Raw genomic sequence first — 17,650 nt, forward strand, 5'->3', positions numbered from 1 at the left:
CTGGTCATGCCTTTACTTGCCTCGTCCGTAACTTTGTTTTCCGCTTGCGGCTTATAAGTTTTACTTCTCTCAACTCATTCCATTTTTCGCGTTCGTTTTCCTCGAATTTTTCTTTTGTTTTTGCGCTGTCTCACTTAGAAACGCGCTGAGTTTGCATTTGGCTTTCATTTTAGCATTTTACGAAGAGCTTTTCCACCTACTTTTCTCTCTTTTTTTTTAGTTTTTTAATCAAGATATTTTAAATGCGGTCCGCCGCTGAATGATGGATTTTTTTTCAGTTCTCGCTCTGTGCTGTGTGCAAAGTAAACAGCCAAGTTGGCGGTGGGTTTGGCAAAGATTTATGCAGATAATAAAATGAGTCTTCAAATGTATAATCAAGTTTTAGGAGGCTACCCCTTCGCTGTTGTCCAGTACTCGTCTCAGTCCCAGTTTATCCCATTGCTGCCTGCTCATAATTAAGGTCCGTCCTTGTCCTATTCAATGATGGTGCATATTTTTTAAAAGCTAAAAACATGTCAAGGACTGCTGTCATTAAGTCGGCAACACATTTTTGTTTAAACAATTAGCTTGCCAGCATAGAGAAAAGTAGAAAAATGAAATCATTTCATGTGCTGCAAACTTTTATTGCTGCCACCAGCTGTTATTATTTGCCAAAGAAACAGCAAGTGCCACAAATGCAACAATTGCAACATTTCAGCTCACAGGTGCACGACTAGCGACCAAACACGCAATAAAATGTCTCAGTCGGAGACATAACTGCAACGAAACTAAAATAAACTAAGCTAAACTAAACCAAACTAAACTAAACTGAACTAAACTAAATGCTACTTCCGCACGGACAAACCGCGACAACTTTTTTGACATCTCTGCCTCTGGCTTCTTATACCCTATTGGCAATTATTGAGTTGGGTATCTTAGCTCTTTAAATTTAGAACTATAATTTGATATTTTTTTAGTTGAGTAGCACTGGCAAAAAATCACAAATTAACTGTTTTCAATTGATATATTACATTTATTTTGTTTCCTTTTAGCTTTTAGTTTTAATATAAAAGTAAATTATTTTAATTTTTAAAATCAAATTCCTTTATTTTATTAAATAATTTAAAATAAATTTATAAATATAACATAAAACAATAATATATACTCGGTACTCGAATATTTGGATAATAATGTAATAGTGGAAACCATAACCTCAATTTTGACAAGATCAAGTTATTCAGATATTATATTGTCTCTCTCAGTTGGTTTGCACAGGGCATATAAACTCTTACTCTGTTGTTGTGGTTCATATTTTATAAATTGCCATAAAAAATATGATTTTACGCGCTGCTTGGCAGTTGCCGCCATCGCGACGCATCGCTTGCAACGCCTCAGTTGCAAGTTGCCAGTTGCCAGTTGCAAGTTGCCGTGATACCACAAAATGAATGTTGTTGTTGAAAAGTTGCCACCATATTGTCAACTGCAAGCGTTGTTGTTGTTGTTATTGTTGTTCTTCTGGTTACTTTCGAGATACAAAATTAACTTTTACGCTTTATTACCGCAAAAGATGTCCAACGAAAACAATGCTCAAATTGCAAATTGTCTACTGTCGTCTGTCCTGTGTCCAGTGTCCAGTGTCCTAGGTTGCCTGGAAAATGTTGTGCATTGGATTTTATTGTGATGTCGCCGCCACATTTTTGTCGCCTGCATCCGGAGGCCATCAAAGCTGCCGGAAGCGCGTCGGGCAGTCATCAACTCAATTACATTCGCAGTCCGCCCCGGCGACTTTGATGTGCCCCGAACAACAATTGCAGACGCGCCACATTGTTCCATGGACTCGTCCATGGACTTCTAAACAAGGCAACACAATAAGCGCGACGTCGCTGTCTTTTATCTTTGCTGCTGTTGCTCCTCCTCCTCCTCCTCCACCACCTCCTCTTCCTGCTTGTGCCACTGTTCCTGCTCCTGTTCCTGCTGCAGCTTCATTGTCTGCTGTGGCGTGTGATGAATGCGACAGGAAGCGCGCGAAGTCTTGATAGCTTTGCGGAGACAAAAAATCAGCCAACAACGTCGCATTCACTTCACCTTTGTATGTGTGTGTGTGTGTGTGTGTGCGTCTGTATGTCAACATTATTTAGTACTTCCCCTTGTTCTGTGGGTAGCTGCGATAAAGGAAATATTTCACAGAGATTAGCACAACATGGCAACATTTTGATTAGGCGACAACCCTGTCCAACTTCTCTGCTGCCATCTCAACCACAAGATCATTAGCAAGTTTATGTTTGTGCCTCCATTTCCAATGTAAATTGAAATGACTGTGCGGCCGCTTGCGGGCGACAGCTGCTCAGCTCCAGCTGATTCGTGAGCGGATTATCTAGACAGAGATGCGTCGCAGCGTGCAACAACTTTGTGTCACGGCGCAGCCAACGTTGCGTATGATTTGAAAGCTGTTTCAACTCTCCACTCAAACAAGAGTCCAGAGTCAGCTTTGGTCGCTCCCTATGTTTTATCGAAACTCCTAAACAAAGCTTGTTTCCTGTGCTCAACTGTCCGCTTTCACGATGCAGATGCCACTGCGTGATCTCAACTTGGTAGCAACTGACGAGGAGAAGTTGCAACTCCACTTTCGGTGAGTTATCTTCCACATGCAGACAGCGATCCTCATTTCGCAGTGTGCCCAGTGCACTGTACTTGGCGTTGTGAACTCTAAAAAGGTAGAGTAAAAAATTAGAAACCGCATTTTAAATTATTTAATTTTCATTAATATAAAAAAAAATCATTTCTAAAAAAAAATTTTACCTTGAATTTTTTAAGTATGTATTCAGAATATAATTCCTAAATTAAGATAATATGTAGATAAAATGGCAACGATATTAAAAAATTGGTATTGAAAAAGTCAAACATGACTAAATTATTTGATCTACCTGAAAAAACATATTACAGAAGCCAAAAATGAAAATATTGTTGAAAATATTGGGCGTGATTTAAGTAATTCATACTAAGTTTATGAGAATCCGGGATTACCGTACTTCTGACCGGAAACCGGGATTTTTTTTGTATACTCTAAGGAATTGACCTTATCCAACTCAGACTAATTTTCAGGCCAAACGAAGAAGAAGTGACATTTGTTGACCACTGCAGAAATAAATCTTCTATGGAAGGTAAGTTTTATTTATTTATTTATTTAAAAAGCGAAACCTGTATTCCAAATTGTATACTTGATCATGTATGGTATTTGCAGGATAATAGTATTAAATAATAAAAAAAAATGGAAACAGAAATGTTACTTCTCGTTTTAATTTCATCTAGAAAATCTATTCCAAGTCAATATTCAATATTCAAGCATAAAATTGATTTCAATTGATAAATTGTCTCTCAGTTGCAGAGATGCCAGAGATAAAACTAAATAAAAGTACAAATACTGGCAGTCAATCAACTGAAATTCCTATCATCCATACTTTAAGTGTATGTCAGTGTGTGAGGATGTGGTACTTACTTCAGGTCGGTGTTCACATGCCGCATATACCAGTCGAAGCGATTACACTGCTGTCCAGTCTTTATCAGAGCCAACTCGTAATGCTGGTGGGAGAGATTCAATGGAATTTGTCTGGCCGCCGGTTTGAGGGTGTAGAACAAATATTTGTACTCGTCCAGCCAGGACTCGGCTATGATTTTGAGTTTCTGCAGAGCATAGAGAGCGTAAGAGGGTTGTGAGTACTATATATGTGTGAGCAATCGCATTGCGTGCTGGGAATGTTTATATTAAAAAGGACACCCATAGGGTGACACACGCAAGCGTCAGTCGGGAATAAATTGAAAAATACCAAAGGCCAGCGCGCTTTTCACACCTAAGTCGGGGGCATCCAATCAGCCAAAGCCTGGGAAAAGGCAAGCGACCTTTGAGCAGCGTAGTCACTTCAACCTACCGCAAATATGTCGCCTGGGCAGTGTCCAGCTGCTGTTCGAATTGTGCCGGAAACTCAAAGGCATGGAGTGGTCGAAAAATATGTCCAATTCGGCTGCAGGGCACGATCTCAATTTGTCCACCGCAAAGCCACAATTTAATGGCAAACTCAATGGACTCGCCGCCCCAAATCTACAGAGAGGGTGACCAAAGTAAAAAGACAAGTAAAAAAGCTTCAGTCGAAAGTGCTTGATTATGAAATACCCGACGTTCAGGTACTTATAGTAGATACCCTAACACTTAACTCACGTACTTAAATATTCGAAAAAACTCGCCATAATATTATCTTATTCTTTGTATAATCGATTTGAGAATATTTAAGTTTAATTGGACTTTTAATGCTGATCAAGAATATAAATATATAAGCTGCCATTTTCTGCTTGTTATATAAATTGCACAAACTTGATATACCCCCGTACAGGGTATATAAACAAAAGAAAAACTGGTATGAGATATTTTTCTGCTGCTGTTTCTATTTTGCTCATTTTCTTGGGCTGTCAGCAAAGGCGCCTGTCGTTTAGTGACCCAGCAAAAGTTGTGTGTCATTGCTTGACATGAGTAATTAGCGCACTTGCCACTTGCTGCTTGCTACTTGCCACTTGCCACAAGCACAAGTTAATTAGGCGCACTGACCTGCAAGTGTGGGTTAAAGCCGTGCAACTTAAAGAACCATTCGCGTGAGATCATCATAATACCACCAGCAAAGGCTGGACTTTTATATTGTTGCTCTGGTGGCTCCCGTTCGGCCAGTTGTCGGGGCAGCCAATGGAAATGCAGACTCCAATCGAATCCTCCTTTCAGCAGCACATTGCCAGTTAGGTAGCTCAAGGTCTCGGGGTCAATGGGATCCAGCAGTGGACTAACCGCCAGGCTCGAGTTCAACGCCAGCCTGTCCAGCAGGGGCTCCAGCCATCCATCGTTAACCTCACAGTGACTATCGAGAAAGAGCAAGTAATTTCCACTTGCAACTCGTGCCCCCTCGTTGCGTGACCAAATTAGACCCCGTCGCTGAGGATTGCGCTTGAAGTTGAGAATGGGGCAAGCAGCTGGCGTGGCAAACATACTCCTTATCAGTCCATCGAGTCTATCCAACAGATTGGCTATAAATCAAGTATAGAGACACAGTCTACAACTGCCAACTGACTTGGGAGCTTGCAACTTACCATCTTCACTGCAGTCATCGATGATGATGAGCTCGTGGAGATAATCCGCGGGTGTTCGACTGATCAGGGTCAAGAGCGTTCTCAGCAATATGGAACGCGCCTCATTGTAGAAACTTATCACAACGCTCAACTTGGCGTACGAGGCATGTGGCAGCTTGTAGGTGCGTGTGTTGCAACTGTTCATCAAAATGAAATCAATGATTATTTAACAACATAACCAACAGGCTGCAAGGTCGCAATAATTACCTGTCATGTCGTGTCCTTGGCAATGAACGCACTGCCGGCAACTTGTCACTTAACTGACGATTGTATTGAAAGAATGCATCCGGCTGCTCGGGCGTATGAGCAATAAATGCACGCCAATCAACATTATTGGCCAAGCTCAGGTGCTGGAAATTGGACTGAAAAACTTATCACCATAACAAATAAGCACTGTAATTTTGTCACTCACTCTGTCGGACACCAAATCATCAAAGAATCGATATCGTGATAACACTAGCACTACAAGAAACTGACTGACAAATAAGGCCAAGACAACGACGAGGCAACAGCGCAACTGACGTTGCCGAGAGCCGAGAGACATTGCAACCAACTAACTTCATAGTTAAAATATTTCCAGCCAATGCGATTGCCAAATTAACACTTCTCGGTTTATTAATGCAAGGCTATCGATTAAATGCTGGTCAAAGAAATAAACACAATTTGATTTTCACATGTTTATTATTTACCTATGATTAAGGCGTCATCAACATACTAGAAACTGGCTCTTGCCATGTCTATTTCACTGTCTAACTTGTTGCTGATAAACATTCGATAAGATTGGCAAATATTTGTTTGAAACGCGCAAGGTGTTAATTGCACCACATGAAATCTATCTATTACACATGGCACAACATTTTGCTGGTGGGGGAGAGAGTCAACACACATAGTACATATAAATTATTATTTTATCAGCACAGTTTCGTTTATAGTCAATGACGATTACATTTGCAACTACTTACATGTATGTTTTTCATAAATCGAACACATATCTTTATTCTATAATATGCATGTTAACTATTTTTTTGTAAATATTAACATTAACATTTATAAAGTTCTACTGATTTCGTAGGTTTACTGTAGTTGACTTGAAATTCTTCTAAGCTTTTTTTTAAATTTGTGTAAAATGTAATAAAAGTTCCAAGGTGTTTATGCTAATTGAATATCAGAACATTTATGGATAAGCGGATTAAGAACTTTGTTTTTGGCTTGAAGCGTATTTCACACGCTACTCACATAATAATTTTTACATTTTAATTGCAAAGTATAGTTTTTTTTAAATATATGTTTGCATTTGCAGAGATTTGTAAAAGTTTGTTGTTTATTCCGTGTTGTTTGGCATGTTATCAATTATAATTTTTGTATACCCCAGACGTAAATATAATTCTTATTCTCATTTCAGTTCGTAGTTAAATTTTAATAATAATTTTAATTATTTATTTTTGTCTTATTAAGTTATCTAAATATTTTATTTTGCCGACTGCTTTTAGCCGAGTATAAATAAATAAAATTAACAAAAAAAAAACCAAAATGTGCTCAACTTTGTTATATTCATTTAAAACGTAAGGCAACCTTTAACTGAAAGCTACTCGGCAGGCAATACGAGTAGAATATGAGGATAATAAGTAATAATAGCCAGAAGTGTATTCATATTTCATGGCAAGGACCTTTGCTCTGTTTGGTGTCTATGTGATTTTATTTAAAATTGTTCAGCAAAGCGGAAGTAACTTATTCACTTAGCAACAAAATCAGTTGCACAACAAGAATACAAACACACAGACATCTGTTAAATTGGAGTGTTACTTCCGCATTGCATTAGAGTTCAGATTGTAAGTGTTGTTGTTATGGTTGTTGTTTTATGTTGTTGCTGTTGTTATTGTTGCTGCTGCTGTCCAGTTGCTGATTGACTTACGTGTGCCTCGTTTTAGTTTTCGGTTTGCCGTTGTAAATTTGTTGGCCAGGTTGTACGTGCAACGGAAATGCATTTTCCCAGTCACGTCCCAAACGCCAGACCCACGCCAGACTCTCCAGACAACTCGCCAGACCATGTCCAGTTGTATTTTTGTGTTGTCTGTTTCCTGTCCACAGTAAGGTAAGAAATATAGCCAGATGGAGGAGCAGTGACTGCCAAAAGATTCAGATTCATGTATTTTACCCACTTCCATCTATCGTCTCTTCTTTGTTCACTTTGTACGCCAATTTATTAGACCGCGCGTGATCCATGTTTGCGTTCATGTTCCCTAGATTAAAGTGCTTTATAATGAATGCAGCAGCATCGACCTCTAATTGTATGCAGCGTCGCGTTCCGAGCTCCATAATTAAATAGACTGGAGGCTGTGGGGTGGAAGGGGGCACTAAAGTAGGGGCAGGGATATTCAATATTCAATATGTTTTCAATTTGCCATCGAGCATTTGTGTATTCGTATCAAAGGCAATCGCAAATGCCGTGAAGCAAATAAAAATAAAACGAAATTATGCCAATAAATGAATTATAAGGCGCTTTCACACACACAACACACACCGTTACAACACTGCGTATACGCAATGCGAATGCTAGTCAAAGCTGAGACGACAGCGCTTAATAGGCATGTAAATGTGTACCTATGTGTGTGTGTGTGTGTGTGTGTGTCGCCATGATTATTATTATATTGCTACTTACACATGCGTGTGCCTCTGTCTTTTCTCCCTCTCTCTCATTCCCATAGTGTGCGTTATGATAATGTTAACAGCCGAGCTTCTAAAATTTTATTAGCAGTCGACTTATGTAACTTTGTAAATAATAACAAAAGCAACGAAAGTGTTTCTTTGCCCTCCACTCATTCTCCTCTTTTTCTTTTTTCTCTTCCTGTCTGTTCTTCTTCTGCCCATTACCAATTCAAGCTCTTGGTTTAGTCTTGCTTTGGCCATAAAGAATATTGAGGAAATTGCTTTCTTTGCACTCAAGCCTCAACGAGTCTCGACGAGTCTTGGCTCCGCGGGACGCACTCATTTCGAAATTGTTGCATATTATCGTAAAATTTTACACACACGCACACACACACACACACAGCCACATGCTCAGGACGTGCGCACACATATAAATGCGTGCTTTTTGTTTTGGGTGCAAAGGAAAATTTTAACGCTTTGCTTTGCTTTCAGTTTGTTTTGTTTTGCTTTGTTTTTTTTTTTTTGGTATTCTCTTTGCGGCCAGCCGCATTTTTCTGAGATATTTTCATTGGGGTTTTGCCACATTTTCCGGCGTGCAGACAAACGCGAGTTTGTGTTTAGTTTGAAATATGCTCACATGAAAAGTATTTTTCCATAATAAAAGAATGCAAAAGCCAAATTAGTTTGCAAGCGCCATTTTTATGAAATTTTGCGGTCGCGCCGCATTACAGTCCCTACAAAAATATTTGGTTCGATTTATTAAAGTGCATCATCATTTCATATATGGATTGTCGAGCTCAACAGCTGGCAAAGCAAACATTAATCTGTAAATGTGCTTAAAATTAAAAACGACAGGACAAGAGCAAAAAAAAACACACACACACACATGTACAGAGCAAAGAGCAGCAGATGACAGGAAGTGAAAGAGGAAGAGGAAGGAGGAAAAAAAAATATAATTTGAATGATTTCCCATTTGCTGGGCAAAGAAGAAAACATTTTAATGATGTTTACACAGTTTCCATGTGCCATTCCATTTGCCAACGTCTATGTCTGTCTCTTTCTCTGTCTCTCTGACTCACACTCTGCCTCTCTGTTCATGTTTTTTTCCCCGTATCGAAGTATTATGTGCTTTATTTCGATTGACTAGAACTTTTCACTATGCCCGACGGAGTACTTTAGTTGATGACATTATCGCTGCAATACAAAAGGTTTTTCGCCATCCTCATCGTGGCTGTTGCTGTTGCTGTTACTGTTGCTGTTGTTGCTGCCACTTCATATCTGAGTTTGCAAAGTTTTTTGTTTGCAAAACAAAAGCCGTGAGCAGATTCCCAGCTCAGGAGACACTCAAAACCATTGAATGCCTCGTGACTTCATTCACGTCACAACAAAATGTGAGATTGTGTCTGTTCTCTATGCCTAAACGCCTGTCCTTATATTATTTATTCCATTTTCCATTTTTCCCAATTTGTCATTAATTTGATTGAACAGCCAACAATTATATGTTTTTTATGCTTGCTATTTTATTTTCTTTTTTTCAAATCTTATCAAATGTCGCAATTTGTCGTAATTTTAAGGCGATCTATTCATTTTAAAAACAAACCCCGAAAAACTTTCTCTTTTTTGTGACTTAGCAGTTTGTATCAGCTACCAAAAAAAACACTTGTAAGGATCATAGCGAATTAAGTGACTTAAAGTTTTTAATTTCTGCACATATTTATTTAAAGTTGGCAAAAATTAACCGAACATTCCAAATTTAGAACATCTGTTTATTATCAATTTTTGAGCATAACAACTAATAAATAATCATTATTTTTTTAACTTAAAGCGCTACGTGTTTCATTTTAAAACAATTAATTAATTGTTACTATCTGTCACATCTGTTTATTTCTTATTAATTTTTAAGCTTAACAACTAATAAATAATTCATATTTTTTTTAAAACTTAGAGCGCTCCGTTTTTCGCTTAAATAAAATTAGTTAATTGTTTGTTTTGCCTGAACAATCAAAGCAGAAAAAATAAGAGTTGAAAGTTACACTTTGTTGTGCTTATGCTGTATGTCCGACCATAACTGTTATTTGACAGACAACTTAAAAGCGTTAAAAGATATTTGCAACCTCTATTTCTTAGGCTAAGTCATCCTCCAGTTTGCTGAGTCTCACCTCGTTAAGCTTTCGACTAATGTAGCGCTTCACCTGCAGCAACCTGGCATAGACATCAGCTAAACTTTGTTTGGGACAGTTGTGACCCAGGATATTTAGGCCACAAAAGTGTCCCTTCCACACGTAGGGCAATCCATAGGTTTTCTCACATTCCTGCGTTATTCGCGTATTCTCCACACAACTAAGTGCACTATTGATAACAAGACCTTCAGCATCATCGATCATTTGCTTACATTCACTTTCGTCAATTTGTCGTACAGACTTTTTCACCAATAAACTCTTGTGATTATTCCATTTCCAAAGCTCTACTGATTCGCTTTTGCCAACGTAAATTGGACAAATTGGCGGCGGTTTTATATATGTCTTGGGCAGCTCCTTATCCAGGATCAACAAGGACACCAATTCTGAGGCCGTATGAATCGCATATTCACTTCCATCCGTGACATTGACTATCTTGTGAATTGTGCCATCCAACAGCTTTAGCTCAATATTCCCAAGAGGCACATTGAGTATGCATAAACTTGTGGTTAGCACTGTTCGATTACTGACCACAAGACCACTGCATATCAGCTTATTCCTGACATAGAGACGTGCCACATAATTATCAAGTTTGATATCATTATTGCCATTTGGATTGACTGTCGTTTCTTGGACACGATGACGCTTCTTGTGATCACTGGCCATGTGACCCTTCACATAACCAAAGTGTGGCTGTCGATCACCAAATTGATATTTTAGTTTATGGTGGCGAATTTTCTCATTCTTCTCTTCAGCCACAACGTGGCAGGCGAATGCCACCAACAAGAAAAGTCTTAGAAATGATGAGAACATTACAAGATTCAATTGAATACTGGAAATAGCAACTTTTGAGTCTCGTCTACAGAAATTTATTGGTTCATTAACTACACCTTTGACAGAGTTATTTATTAAAACCCATATCGAATTGATTTCCCTTGTCGATATGTCTTTAAGTATTTTCATAGAAAATCTTCTATTTTGGAGGCCTTAATTTTCTTCAATGTTGCATTAAAATATTTAACTTCATTTAGAACGCTGGCATAGAGATCGACTCCATAGTACTTGGGACAATTGTGTCCCAAGATATTCACTCCACAGATTTGACCTTTGTAAATTAGTGGAGTGCCATGGGATTTCTGACATGTGGATGTTCGCTTTTCATTTCTAATACAAATCATAGAATCAGTCACAATGTTGCCATCAGGATCATCCAATTGATTCCGGCATTCATTCAAGGGTATCACATTAGCTGTCTGTGTGTGTACAACACGTCGGCTCCGGATGTACGTCGGCAGAGTTAAAATGTTGGAAGAATGCAACACGGAATCACAAAGTTGGGCCGTAAAATTCATGTGTGGCACGGGTTTTCTTAGAGATAATGTTTTCACCACACTATTATCGCTAACTATCTCGAGTTGGCCAAGAATCAAATTGGTTGACGTCTTAATTGTCAAATTTGGTGCATTCATCTGATTGAAGCAGGTGGCCGAGGTCATGATGAGAGATTCGGTGATGAGGGTGCCCATGCAGACGTACTTGTTGTCGGAATAAATACGCACCAGCAGTTCAAAGAGCGGAGTTTGTGTATCCGAATCCTCCAGCTTTACCACAGGCTCCAAGGATCCATTTCGAAGCGCAACTAATGCATCATTCATCTCCGGATAAACAGGACGTCGTAAAGGCAGATAGTCCTTCTGGGTCCTGTTGTTATGCTGTGGCCTGTAATCGGACAGCATGTAACGATGATAGTGAACACCAGGAATCCCGACGGAAGCCTGCAGTGCCTTCATTAACACTAGAAACATCAACCAATCCCGAAGCGATGTCATAGCAGATGTTTTGATTGTCAACTGATGCTAGGTTGCAATACATATTAGTGATCATCTTTGCCTGTTAACTAAAAGTAATCAATGTGTCACACACTTTGTTTCAGATACGCGGCGTATCGTTTGTATACTCTGTAACTTCTAAAGAGCACGTGATCGATACGACTATTGCATAAAATCGAAAAGTCAAGAGAGTTAAAATTATTTGGTTAAAATCAGGAAATAACATCGTAACCGGTATCGGAACCCTTAACCGAAACTTACTAAACTAAGCTAAAAGTAATTCTCTTTCAAGAACCGAAAGCCGAAACGCTTGCACCGGTACGATTGCGGTAAAATTGCTAGGTCAAAAATTTGACAAATTTTCAACTGTCATAACTTGAAGAAAACTGACCCGATTTTAAGTCGGAATGTCATTTTGATCTTGGTTTGGCCTCTTTATTCATTCTGTATTTAAATTTTGTTAATTTAGAAAAAAATTTTATTTTTCGACTATCGAAGCCATGGTTCCATGATGATGGTAAGGGTCCCCCCTTTGAAATTTTGAAAATTCAAAATTTTAAATCTCAAGTTTTTACTTTTAATCAACTTCTTATATCGTAATTAGTATAAAACGACACTTAAAACTTAAATCTGAGGCCTTTCGTTTTCTTGTAAAAAATCATGTAAAAATTTGGAAATTTTTTGACTTGTAAAGTTGCTAGGTCAGAGGCTTGAGAAACTTCAAACTGTCATAACTTTGGCAAAACTTCACCGTTTTTCAAGCGGAATATCATTTTGATCTTGGTTTGGCCTCTTTATTCATTCTGTATTCAAATTTTGTTAATTTAGAAAATTTTTTTATTTTTCGACTATCGAAGCCATGGTTCTATGTTGATGGTAAGGGTCCCCCCTTTGAAATTTAAAAAATTCAAAGTTTTAAATCTCAAGTTTTTACTTTTAATCAACTTCCTAGATCGTAATTAGTATAAAACGACACTTTAAACCTGATTCTGAGGCCTTTCATTTTCTTGTAAAAAATCATGTCAAAACTAAGAAATATTTTGACTTGTAAAGTTGCTAGGTCAGATCCTTAATAAACTTTGAACTATCATAACTTTGGCAAAACTTTACCGATTTTCACGCAGAATGTCATTTTGATCATGGTTTAGCCTCTAAATTTACTCTGCATTCAAACTTTATTTAAATCGTTAGAAAAATTTATTCCTCTGGATCTAGAATCTAGATATTTACTTCGATGTCATTTCAATATAATACAATACGATTCCGAAAACGAAAGAATAAAACTGAAATAGAACCTATTACCAAAATAGTTGGTTCGGAACGTATTGGAACCGATCGGTATGATTCTTTGGTTAAAATAATTATTTATTATTTCAAAGAATTTAACTAAAGATAATTATTAAATTATTTAAAAATAAATAAAAAAATATTTAAGACTTTTTTCTATTACAAAAATTGTAAGCTCATATCTTGTCAAACTTTTTATTGTTTTGGTTATTTTACAAAATGCTTTTATGATATCTGGAGTTAATTAATCGTGAATCAGATATGTGGCAATTGTGGTGGTCTCTTGAAACAGTTGAGTCCTTTTCGTTGTAGCCGAATTGTTGAATGGACCCGTTCCTGTAAAGGCTCTCAGCATATCCGTTGTCTTCTGAATAAATTTAAATGTATGCCGAATGGCATAATACACATCAGCCTTGCGGCCTCCTTCCAGCTCATCACATTGCTCGCCATATATGTTAATGCCGGCGAGTTTGTTCTCAATAAACAAAGGATCGCCAGGACGAGTGCTGCAACCAGCTTTCTTTCTGTTTGACACACAGAAGAACTCCTCATCAAAGGGAATGTGCAGATGACCGAATTTCTCATAGGTTTTGTTACAGCTATCAATATTCAAGACTTTACTTTCGTATAAAGTAATATCATGGCTATTGTGATCCACAAAGGACATCGTCACAGCAGCTCCTGGCATTGGCATACGATTGTAGAGTTTGATGTAACGATATTGGACTTTTCTTAGCTTTTTTCGCAATGCAAGAAGTGCTATATCATGGACACCCATGCCATTTTTTTTTGGTGCTGGCATAAAAAATGCAATCACTTTCCAGGTTTTACTCCTATCCGGACCAAAATCGTTGCCTGTGATCACAGACATTTCCTCAGCCTTAAACTCTTCGGTGGGTTTTTTCGGGTCTGGCAAAAAACAACGTGAAGAGGTGATAATCATGCGTCGGGAGATGAGAGCACCTGCACAGATCACCGACCCTCTATTCAAAATATTCACATAGTAGCTTTTGTAGATCTTTGGATCAAACTCTGTCAACAGATTACGTGGTGTTTTTGTCGTCAAATCACGGCTTTCCATTGACGTATGACTGTAGTCCACATGTTTGTCGCTCTTATGGGCCTTATTATAATAGGTAGGTCGATGATAGTCCTCTTCATACTTTTTTAACCATTCGGCATCATTTGAATAAATCCGGAATAGAATAAGGACAAACACAGTGCACACTTGATATCGTTGCATTCTTAATGGAACTGAAACTGCTACAGAAAGTTGACTAAATGTTATGGTACTTAATGCATGAAATATCATTACAAAATATATCACAAAATAAATCATATTAGTTTCGAAGTAAGACAAACCTTTTAAGTTAAATTGTTATTATGAAAAATCAATCAGGGCAGCAAACTTTAACTTTCAACGCAAACCCTTTAAAATATTACGTATAGGCTATAAACTTTTTGGTTAATACCTGTCGTGTCTGTCGAGTCTTGAAATGTGTGATTTTAAATGAAGATTGATGTGTGATGCTTTAAATTTGCCTCTGTATATTAAGCATTTTAGCCATGATATTGATAGATTTTTAGTACTTTTTTAACCTAAAATGTCAGACATTTAATACCTGAGTGGAAGATAAAAAAAGCAGTGCAATGAAGGACGTAGATAATTAATTTACGTTGATTAAAATTGCCAGGCAAAGTGAAGCTTAGACTGCAAAAAGGACTGTCAGTTAAATGAAGAAGCCTCGACAGACAGACGGAAATTGAAGTGTTTGTAATGTATGCATGTGTAACAGGAAGACCGAGGACAAGGCCTTCGACAAGGCATAGGCATTTCCATCTGGCGGTGACAGCCTCGACTACCGTCTAATTGATGGGCAGCAGTCGAAAGCCTTTTTTATGCAAATGCTGCACGCGTTTTAAAGTTGGAAGTCAGCCGACTGACGACTGACGACTGACGACAGCCGACATCACGGTCTGTCTACAGTCGCTCATCAATTATTTAGAATATGTTACACATGGCACATAACATCACAGACATATGCTAACAATGCTGTAAGCCGAGTCAACGACACCTCCTTCTCTCTCTCTCTCCCTCTGCTTTTGGTCGTAATTGCCGGTCATTATGCTTAAGGGATAACGTATAAGATGTGGCACAGGAAAAGGTATAGAAACAGGAGAACGCTTCTCACGCACCTCTTCCTACGACGGGCACCTGAAACGGGCCAAAAAGGCCAAATAATATGTGCACTCAGAGAAATTGTTGAGTGACAAGCAAGGCTGAATGCCATTAAATACTGGATTAATACACAATAACAATTTTATTTTCTCAATTGTTTTCAGTTTCCTTGACTTAGTATGCCAATAAAGTATTTTAATAAATAACAAACGAACACAATATACCCTTTTGAATTGGAAATGGAAAACATCATCTTATTTTCTTTGAGTGTAGGCGTGCCTTACACGTGTTTTAGGTTTCAGCTTGATGCATAGCGTTGAAATTTATGCGTACGTGCTCAGCTGAAAAACGTTGCCGTCGACAACCTCGGGTCATTTATTATTAGCTGTGAACTGCGTGCCAGGATGCGGGTAACGGCCATCCACCAGCTGCCTGCACCGTCCTTTGCTTTTGGGCCGCTTTTAGTGCCCATTTGGGATCTAAGTTTCGGGTCTGCTAAGGAATTGGCGCTCCATTCAATAAATAATTTGCATTTGCATGCTGTGAAAATCTGCCGATAAAGGTGATTATATTCAGTATGTTGAATAAATAACGTAAAAATCTCTAAAATATTGAGCGAAAATTCGAACTGAAGTTCATTTTGTATGTGAGTGCCATTTAATTATTATTGAAATTAATTATGCAACAAAAAATAAGCTGAATTTAATTTAATTTAACTTTTAGCTATTTGCCACGTACACGCACATTCACGCACAAAGTGCTTTTTATGTGCTACAAACGATAGCAAATTAAATGTCACTCATACGCCATGTGAGTCTGAAGAAGAAGACGGAAAAAAAAGCAACGTACATAACTGCTTTTGGCTGCTTCACAGCTCATTATGCAACATGACGCAATCAGAGAAACATGCAAGTGGGCGTGACAGCTTAACGTTTTTCTCTTTTGATTATTTATTTTGTTCTTGTGTCGACGTCTTTGCCATTTTTTATTATTTTTTGTAGTTCTTCTCGATTTACATGCATTCTGGAAGCTCTTTTTAAATGAACAGCAAAAGGGCAAATTCAATTTTCACATGAAACATAAAATGCTTTAAAATGTTAACATCAGTAAAATCAAAGTCAGTGAAATCAACTTGCTTGCTGCTTGTCCAGCTCAGTTACAGGTTTTGCTCAAGGGTCAGTTTACTCAGTGCAATGTACGGCGATATCTCTGTGTGGGTGTGTGGGTGTGTGTGTGTGTGTGTGTGTGTATTGGCGGCGTGTTTGTGCATTTGTCTTAAGCTGTTTGAACATAGACAAGCCGAGAGGAAGAGGGCGAGAGATACAGTTAGACAGAGAGCGCTAACTGCTGGCGGCAGCGGCATCTTCTTTGATTGCACCACTCGACTGTCTTTGCCACATACCATAACCTACCTACCCCTTAACCCTACCCCTGACACCACAAATGCAACTGCAACTGCCGCTGCCCCAGTGAACGTTGTCTTCAACTCAAACACAGTTCGTTGCACATTTGAACATGCCCTCAGAAAATAAATGCAAATTTAGCCATGACTAGCACCCACACCGTCACATCACACACACAAGCACACACACACACACACACACATATGCACACACAAATCTTTCATACGTTGGCAATAGAAACGCGCTGTTCCTTTTGTTGTCCTTGCCGTTGCCGTTGCACATTTCCTGGTCGCCTTTTGCCACGTTGTCGCTGGCATTCTCTTAGCCCCCCCTCTCCACACGGCGAGCCATGCCACGGCATTGGCTCTGCTCTTTCAACATATTATTTGTATAAATTTTCGATTTTCTGCTTCAACAGTCTGTCTGGTACTAGTTCCCATTGCCATTGCTCGCCTGCATCTCTTCACTTTATTTATTTCTCAAGAATTCAATATTTTTTCTAACCATTTTTACTGGATATTTTTCTCGCATACGACTGTTGTTGCTCTTGTTGTAGTTGTTGTTGTTGTTTTCCTGTCCTATACTATGGCCAAAGGATTGTAGATACTCACACCCACACACTTGCCCTCACACACACACTCATACATTTGGCATTGATTCGAGTGCATTGTCTCTTATTTCAAGTTTTCATGTGTTTTCCGGTTTCCTGGGCTCTTTTTTTCTAAAATTTGATTGGACTTTGAGTAAACCCAAGCTGGGACAGGTAATGAGCAAAACGGCAAAAGGATTTAGTAACTGTAGAACGTACACTGTCTGTATGTAAATCATGTTCAACGAGAATGTTTAAATCGAGTTAAAGCTGATTAAATTTACTTCTTTTTATTTTCACATTATGTATGCTCATTAGATTTTATTGCATTTTTATAGTTCCACAGCATAAACACACACATACCCACACACACACACACACACACTCAAGCCTCG

At 38.4% G+C, this 17,650-nt stretch overlaps 4 protein-coding genes across 4 annotated transcripts; all 4 read right to left on the minus strand.

Annotated features, from left to right (window-relative positions):
• Positions 1 to 1,497: 1,497 nt before the first annotated feature.
• On the minus strand, positions 1,498 to 5,697 carry LOC117790638 (putative polypeptide N-acetylgalactosaminyltransferase 13). Its single transcript, XM_034630135.1, is given in 7 exon segments — positions 1,498 to 2,685; positions 3,476 to 3,660; positions 3,902 to 4,075; positions 4,577 to 5,043; positions 5,107 to 5,282; positions 5,353 to 5,507; positions 5,558 to 5,697. Coding segments are annotated over 7 exon segments (1,719 nt in total). The 5' UTR covers positions 5,690 to 5,697; the 3' UTR covers positions 1,498 to 2,255.
• Positions 5,698 to 9,813: 4,116 nt separating this feature from the next.
• LOC117790792 lies at positions 9,814 to 10,796 on the minus strand. The gene has a single exon (XM_034630350.1). It carries the CDS (start codon positions 10,779 to 10,781, stop codon positions 9,915 to 9,917), a length of 867 nt encoding a protein of 288 aa, XP_034486241.1. The 5' UTR covers positions 10,782 to 10,796; the 3' UTR covers positions 9,814 to 9,914.
• Positions 10,797 to 10,814: 18 nt separating this feature from the next.
• On the minus strand, positions 10,815 to 11,784 carry LOC117790793 (seminase-like). The gene has a single exon (XM_034630352.1). The coding sequence runs from the start codon at positions 11,771 to 11,773 to the stop codon at positions 10,928 to 10,930; it is 846 nt and encodes a 281-aa protein (XP_034486243.1). The 5' UTR covers positions 11,774 to 11,784; the 3' UTR covers positions 10,815 to 10,927.
• A 1,481-nt stretch (positions 11,785 to 13,265) lies between these two features.
• On the minus strand, positions 13,266 to 14,333 carry LOC117791068. Its single transcript, XM_034630716.1, has one exon. The coding sequence runs from the start codon at positions 14,325 to 14,327 to the stop codon at positions 13,329 to 13,331; it is 999 nt and encodes a 332-aa protein (XP_034486607.1). The 5' UTR covers positions 14,328 to 14,333; the 3' UTR covers positions 13,266 to 13,328.
• Between the last annotated feature and the right edge of the window lie 3,317 nt (positions 14,334 to 17,650).

The sequence above is a fragment of the Drosophila innubila genome (genome assembly GCF_004354385.1).
Source record: "Drosophila innubila isolate TH190305 chromosome 3R unlocalized genomic scaffold, UK_Dinn_1.0 2_E_3R, whole genome shotgun sequence".
Lineage (NCBI taxonomy): Eukaryota > Metazoa > Arthropoda > Insecta > Diptera > Drosophilidae > Drosophila > Drosophila innubila.